The sequence below is a fragment of the Salvelinus fontinalis genome, chromosome 12 (genome assembly GCF_029448725.1).
Source record: "Salvelinus fontinalis isolate EN_2023a chromosome 12, ASM2944872v1, whole genome shotgun sequence".
NCBI classification, from domain to species: Eukaryota; Metazoa; Chordata; class Actinopteri; order Salmoniformes; family Salmonidae; genus Salvelinus; species Salvelinus fontinalis.
The window spans coordinates 4,439,819-4,447,587 of NC_074676.1; the positions used below are offsets into that span (position 1 = coordinate 4,439,819).

General features: G+C 41.8%; 1 protein-coding gene across 1 annotated transcript; it reads right to left on the reverse strand.

Moving 5' to 3' along the window:
• Nucleotides 1-2,495: 2,495 nt before the first annotated feature.
• LOC129866675 (dnaJ homolog subfamily B member 9-like) lies at nt 2,496-6,370 on the reverse strand. The gene is made up of 3 exons (XM_055939463.1): nt 6,239-6,370; nt 5,365-5,595; nt 2,496-4,700 (listed from the first exon to the last, which is right to left on the reverse strand). Exons 2-3 carry the CDS (start codon nt 5,579-5,581, stop codon nt 4,258-4,260), a joined length of 660 nt encoding a protein of 219 aa, XP_055795438.1. The 5' UTR covers nt 5,582-5,595; nt 6,239-6,370; the 3' UTR covers nt 2,496-4,257.
• Between the last annotated feature and the right edge of the window lie 1,399 nt (nt 6,371-7,769).

The following is a 7,769-nucleotide window of genomic DNA, read 5'->3' on the forward strand; positions in this document are numbered from 1 at the left end:
TTCAGTGTCTGCATGATCAATGCAGCACATGCAACATTGCTGATTAAAAAATCACTAGTTAGCTGGCTAGCTACCCTCGCTAATACATGTACTGAGTTAGAGTAAACGTACCTAGCTATACAGCCTGATAATACCAGGGATGGTGCCTAAATCAGCATGTTGTTTGTGCAACAGTATCTTCTAAATCAGAAAGGAATACGTAAAGCATGAATATTTTAGCAACATTAAGTAGTTAAGAAAAAATTAAATGTAGTCAAAGGTTATAGTGTCCCATAGAAAATACTGGCCATCACTTTGTTCATATCCCTGTCACAATTACTCCTCCCTGGCATTTTCATTCGTTGTCATGTCAAACAACCCTGTATTCAAAGTGCCCACTATTTAAAACATCATGTCAAACAACGCTGTATTAAAAGTGACCACTTTTTAATACAGTACTGTTTTTAATTGGTTAATGTTGTATAGGCTTACATTTTTTAAGTCATGTTAAAAAAAAATCTGAGCAATAGATCTCAGCATGCATTTTGACTTAGTGTTCTTGAAAAGGTTGGGGACCACTGTTCTAGTTTTCCCTGTTAACTCTATCAACGTGTCCCTTTACTGTGGAAATTGTGACAAATCAATGGAATATTAGCCACTTTCAATGCAACATACCGAAACAAAAATAACTATGCAAGAGATTTTGTTGTAGGCAGAAGGCTTTGGAGTAGGATTCTATTGCATTGACACGCACTACTCAGCCCGTACTCTACATAACATAAATCATCAGAGCTGCAGTGGGCCTATGTAACCGATGTGAAATGGCTATCTAGTTAGCGGTGGTGCGCGCTAATAGCCTTTCAATCGATGACGTCACTTGCTCTGAGACCTTGAAGTAGTGTTTCCCCTTGCTCTGCAAGGGCCGCGGCCTTTGTGGAGCAATGTGTAACGATGCTTCGTGGGTGACTGTTGTTGATGTGTGCAGAAGGTCCCTGGTTCGCGCCCGGTTTGGGGCGAGGGGACGGACTAAAGTTGAACTGTTACACCTATATGCAAATAGACCATTGCCATATATGGATCTGTGCCATTTACTTTGAACTGGACTGTGTTTACAGGATGGGCGGTCGTGAGCCAGATGTGCTTGTTTTGAGAACAAAGTGAGAGCTGCATATAGCCACGTGTGCACATTTTGTTCAAATCCTTTGCTAGTTAGTGAGTTATTAGCCCAGTTATAGATCATTTGTAGTCAGCAATGTGGGCGTGAATGCTTCCAACAAGAGCAGAAAACATGTACATTTGAAAAGCAAATCAGAGAAAGTGCTTTTTTTTCTTTTTTTTGTCCTAAAGGGTGTTAAGTAGCCAATAGGCAGAGGGTAGCATAATTTGTCTGATTCTCTGTAATAATGGTATGGGAATAATAATGCATTTTTTGCATCAAACAACACAACATTTTTCAGTCACCTCCTTGTCTGAAGGACAAGTGGATTAACAGGTTTATGCCCTGCATGTATTTTTCAAAAGTTTAATGGAATGTAGGCCTACACTGAACACCACACATTGGCTGCTTATGTTGGCTGAATGATAGAACAGCTATTTCCGTGTTAAAATGTTATGGGATGCATTTTCTCAATTGATTTTGATGGTAGGCCAATCTGGTAGACCTACATTATGATCAAATTGCCACAGTAGCCTACTTGGCCACTGTAACATAAAGCGGGTACAGCCTCACTGAAAGTTGCACAAAATTCAAGTTTGCGCTCAGCAGAGGCATGTCATGTGAGTATGCAGGCCATGGAAGAACTGGGACCTTTTCAAGTTCCAGGAATTGTGTACAGATCCTTGTGTCATGGGGCTGTGCATTATTATGCTGAAACATGAGGTAATGGCGGCGGATGCATGGCACGACAGTGAGCTAGGGGATTTCATCACGGTATCTCTGTGCATTCAAATTGCTATCTATAAAATGCAATTGTGTTCGAAGCTTATGCCTGCCCACACCATAATCACACCACCACCATTGGGCACTCTGTTCACAACGTTGACATCAGCAAACCGCTCATGGTCTGCCATTTGGCCGGTACAGTTGAAAGTGTGAAGAGAACACTTCTCCAGCCATTTGCCCACTGAAGTCAGACTGAACTGCAGTCTGGTCAAGACCGGGGTGAGGATGACGAGCACGCAAATGAGCTTCCCTGAGATGGTTTCTGACAGTTTGTGCTGAAATTCTTCGGTTGTGCAAAACCAGTTTCAGTAGCTATCCGGGTGGCTGGTCTCAGAGGATCCCACAAGTGAAGAAGCCGGATGTGGAGGTCCTGGGCTGGCATGGTCTGCGGTTGTGAGGCCGGTTGAACGTACTGCTTAATTCTCTGAAACAACGTTGGTGGCTTATGGTAGAGAAATTAACATTAAATTCTCTGGCAACAGCTCTGGTGGACATTCCAGCAGTCAGCATGCCAATTGCACGATCCCTACTATGAGGTTGCATACATACCTGCCAAAATTCAGCACAAGGCAAAAAGAATGCAAATAAAGTTTATTTTCTGCTATTTTATATAACACTTTTATTTACAGGGACGATACACAATTTTTCTGTCAAAGTAACACATTTTATCCAAAGGATTAAAATAATGAAAGTGCTTATATGGGTCAAGGTATCACAACGACAAAGCCAGCAAACAGTGGCAAAAAAAAAGACCAAAAAAAGGAGTGCTGGCTTTACACACGACATAACAAAACTGGATAACGTACATTTCTAGTCTACAGTCTAGGGAAACAGGTAACGGATGTTTAATGAGGTGTTGGATGAACAACACTGGATTGTATTTACACCAACGTGAGCTTATGAATTCAAGTGGTCCACGCAGACAGGACGAAAGATGTTGACAAAGAAGCAATGGCCAGCACACAGCAGCAACGACAACAGCTGGCTACGTGAACTGCAAGTAGTCTCCAATGTGTTCCCTTGGCCATACGAGTTCTTGTAGAGCTGAATAGTTTGACAGTTTTGTTCCAACTAAAGGTGGCTGGAGTCACACAATGGAACCGTGTAGGCTATACAAACTACTAAATGCACACAGAAAATGTCTAGATCTGGGAGTGGTAGGAGTTACTAAACACTTTTGGCTAACGAGTAAGAGACTTTGTAAATATTCAAGAGGGGTACTAAATATACTGTACATAGAATGATAGTGTAATGCAGGGTTTCCCAAACTTAGTCCTCGGGACCCCAAGGGGTGCATGTTTTGGTTTTTGCCCTACCACTACACAGCTGATTCAAATGGTCAACTAATCATCAAGCTTTGATAATTTAAATTAGCTGTGAAGTGTTAGGGCAAAAACCAAAACGTGCACCGAGTTTGTGAAACGTTGGTCAAATGGATATACAAAACAATTTCTGAACACTTCCCAAAAAGATTATCCTCTACAACATTCAAATTCTCAACTATACTTGATGTAAACTGTGAGCAATAAGCTTCACAAGCTGTTCAGTGCTTGAATTATTATTATTGATTGTTTTACAAACAGTGTCTGCTCAAAAGTGTTTTCATTAGCTACATACTTTAACTCAACAAAGTAGCAATGACCAGCACTTAGGTCACAGCATCAACAAAAACACCTGGCTCCCACCACAGGTGCCTGCCCAGTTGCAAGCTGTTGCAGGGTCATGTTCATTAGGGCACACCATAGAGAAACATTTCAAAATGTTGTGCACTGGAGAAAAAAAAACGACCATTTCTTATTGGACAAGTTCAGATCAGTGGAGGCTCGTGGGGGGAGCTATAGGAGGACAGGCTTATTGTAATGGCTCCCAAGTGGTACAGCAGTCTAAAGCACTGCATCTCAGTGTTAGAGGCGTCACTGCAGACCCTGGTTCGATCCCGGGCTGTATCACAACCTGCTGTGATCGGGAGTACCATAGGCCGGCGCACAATTGGCCCAGCGTCTTCCGGGTTAGGGGAGGCCAGGGTAGGCAGTCATTGTAAATAAGAATTTGTTCTTAACAGACTTGCCTAGTTAAATAAAAGGTTAAATAAAAATAAAAAACATTTAAAAAATGGCTGGAATGGAATGAAGGAACGGAGTCAAACGGGGTTTCCATATGTTTGATACCGTTCCATTAATTCCATTCCAGCCATTACAATGAGCCCGTCCTCCTATAGCTCCTCCCATCAGCCACAATTGGTTCAGATAGTACCTCCCCATTTCAAACCGCATTCTTCCATTTCATGCCTGATGAACACAACCCAAGTGATGTGGATATGGACGTTGCCCCTGTCCTCAGGAGCCAGTGCAGTCAGTGTACGTGGTGACCATGTTCCCCCTGCGTTGTGTCACTGTTCTGCAGTGTTGCTTCGCGGTAGTACTCTGAAACCTGCTCTCAGTCTGCTTAGTAGTGTCCCTGTGAAAAGTAAACTTCTTCATGTCGTTAAACATGCCGTCAAAGCCACCACCACCTGCTGCTCCAAAAGCACCCTGGGAGTGTCTCTTGTGTCTGCTGTGATGGGCCTCCTGGTGGGCCCGGAAGTGATCCTCGAAGTGCCTCTTGTGACGGGCGTGCCGGTTCTGGCTGTAAATATCAAAGTCCTTGAACATGTCGCCAAAGTTGAAGGGCTGGTGGACGTTTGGCCCGTTTCTGCCTTTGGTTCCATCGTTATGGAATGTGCCATGTCCAAACTGGTCATACTCTTGTCGCCTCTTCTCGTCTGACAATGTTTCATATGCTGTAGATGAGAGAGTTGCAAAAAAAAGGGTTTAAGATCATACCAATGATTCTATTAGCAGTCGTGTAAAAAAACAACAGTGATGTAATTAGGCTACAACACAATAATAGGAAAGAAAGCGCTGGAACGCGAGTAGTCATTTTTACATAAATAAAGACACGACAGTAAAGTACCAACCTGTAATAGGAATATTTAAGATGACTAAACTTCATATCTCATTTAGCATGACCAACACAATGTTAAGCGTATTTTGAGTTTCTGTAATACAAATCCTTTGCAGAGTTACACTCAAGGTGTGGGTTGATGGTTGCTAGACCGGAAGCCAAATGGTATGGATTCTCATATCTGTTGATAGCGATTGACTCCAGACTGGAGGTACAAGGACGCACTGTTTATTCACTGTTGTGTTGTATCGATGACATTCTGTGAACACTGTGCGATTCTGTAGCAGCTGACAAAGTCACTGCCTTTTTGTTTTGACTTCCTATAGAACATTTGGCACTTTTTGATTAGGATATAGGGGCCTGCTCAGAGAAGGCCAGTTAGACATTTTCTCTGCTTGTGCTGGACTTGCAACTTATAATACACCAGATTGACTCTTAAATTGACTTTATCTGGGACTGCTCTTCTCCTTTGTTCACCTGGAAATTCCTATTACACTTACCCTCAGCAATGTCTCTGAACTTTGTCTCAGCATCTGGGCTCTTGTTCTTGTCTGGGTGATACTTCATAGCCAGCTTGTGAAAAGCCTTCTTTATCTGACGCTCGTTGGCATCTTTCGGCACTCCCAATATGTCATAGTAGTCCTTTTTGGCCAGTATTAACTCTGTTATTATCAGGATACAAACTGCAAATGCGAAGGCTGACTGTGAAGTTGCCATGGTGCTGGTGGCTTCTGTAAAGTAAATTTGGGAGGAGTAGAAGAACAGTTGACGTTACACTACAGCATACACATGTAAAACACGTACAATGCATCACTGAGACCACAGTACCCTGTATTATTTATGCAAAGGAGTGGGCAGAAAAGGTATACTACCAGTATTGATATAATCTCCAACCTAAATATCCCACATCATGTAGTAGAGTAGTTTTAATCGTGTGACCTATTTCACTATCAACAGTTTCTTGAGTTGAGAAAAGTGATATCACACTTACTCTGATCAGATGCATCTTGACGAAGCTATTTACATTATTGATGGAGACAGGCAGGCAGATCGAGCCTGGTTGAACTAGCTACCGTTAACGTTAGCTAAGAAAACTCAGTTATCCTGAACTGACACGATATTAGCGATATTTTGTATGTATTTTTTTCATTCATCCAAAGATAAGGGCACAACAAACGACACATTGCTGGTGATGATGTTGGCTATCTTATATAACGTTAGCTAACGTTTGCTAATTCATGTTAGCTGATGGTTAGTTCACAATTTAACGCTAGCAAGCTTGATTGCCCAATAAAGCCAAAAAACAATGATTGAATGACCCTAATCATGGACTTATGCGAAGAGTCAAAACTGCAACAATACAGTTTCACTTACATTTTTGCTGAATTGCGAAGGATAACTTCAGTTAATAATTCGCACTATTTTTGATATTTGATGCTCAATCGTGCACCTTCTTCTTCTTTGGTGGTGTTTAGGGCGGACTACACCGGAAAAGGTTTATTGCTGCCAACTACTGGATGCGAAGGGGAAAATGAGGGGAAAACGGAAAGGGAAATAAACTGAAACCAAAGACAGTAGCTACAGTATGAAGAACACTAGATGCATCCTAATTAAGAAAAAAAACGTTATTTTACAATGAGTGGATGGAGAAAGGTATCTGGTATTTTCCGGTGAAAGGGTTCTACATGGAACCCAATAGGGTTTTACCTCGAACCAAAAAGGGTTCTTCAAAGGGTTCTCCTATGGAGACAACCAAATAACCCTTTTAGGTTCTAGATAGCGCCTTTCTTTGTAAGTGCAGTCATCCAAGAAATAACACCATATATATACTCTAGTGCTACATCAATAGGGTCTGTAAAATATTTTGTTCTTTACATTAATTTAAATACTGAACAAAACTATAAACACAACATGGAACAATTTAAACGAGTTTACTGAGTTACAGTCCATATAAGGAAATCAGTCAATTGAAATAAATTCATTAGGCCTTAATCTATGGATTTCACATGACAGGGTAGGGGCACAGCCATGGGTGAGCCTTGGAGGGCATAGGCCCGCCCACTTCGGAGCCAGTCCCCCCACTGGGGAGTCAGGCCCAGCTAATCAGAATATGTTTTTCCCCACAAAAGGGCTTCATTACAAACAGAAATACTTGTCAGTTTCATCAGCTGTCCAGATCTCAGACAGTCCCACAAGTGAAGAAGCCAGATGTGGAGGTCCTGAGCTGGCGTGGTTGCACGTGGTCTGCGGTTGTGAGGCCAGTTGGACCTACTGCCAAATTCTCTAAAATGATGTTGGAGGTGGCTTATGGTAGAGAAATTAACATTCAATTTTCTGGCAACAGCTCTGGTGGACATTCATGCAGCCAGCATTCCAAATGCACACTCCCTCAAAACTTGAGACATCTGTGGCATTGTGCTGTTTAATCAGCTTCTTGATATGCCACACCTGGCAAGAGGACGGACTATGGAACATTTCTGGGATCTTTTATTTCAGCTCATGAAACCTGGGACCAACACTTGACATGTTGCGTTTATATTTTTGTTCAGTGTACTTAAGCTAGAACCATTTATCAACATGCTCCACCTCATGATATTATTTATCTTGTGTAAAGTAATAATTATCTTTAGGTTACATTTTTTGTAACGTTATTTTAACATTATGCACTATGCAAAGCTGCAAAAATTCTTCATTTCGTATCATACACATAGCGTCTTAATGCATTTTATTTTGAACACTAAATCAGAAAACTGGAAGTCTTTATGTTGCTGCCATGGTGCTAATGAAAGTAGGCCTAACCCGAAGTGGAATTGTGATGTTTGTTTGTGTTTCTTCCACCCAGAGGGAGCGGCTGCTCTGAGCCACGCATCCTCGAGTCAAGATCTATTACTCTTAGGAACAGGGC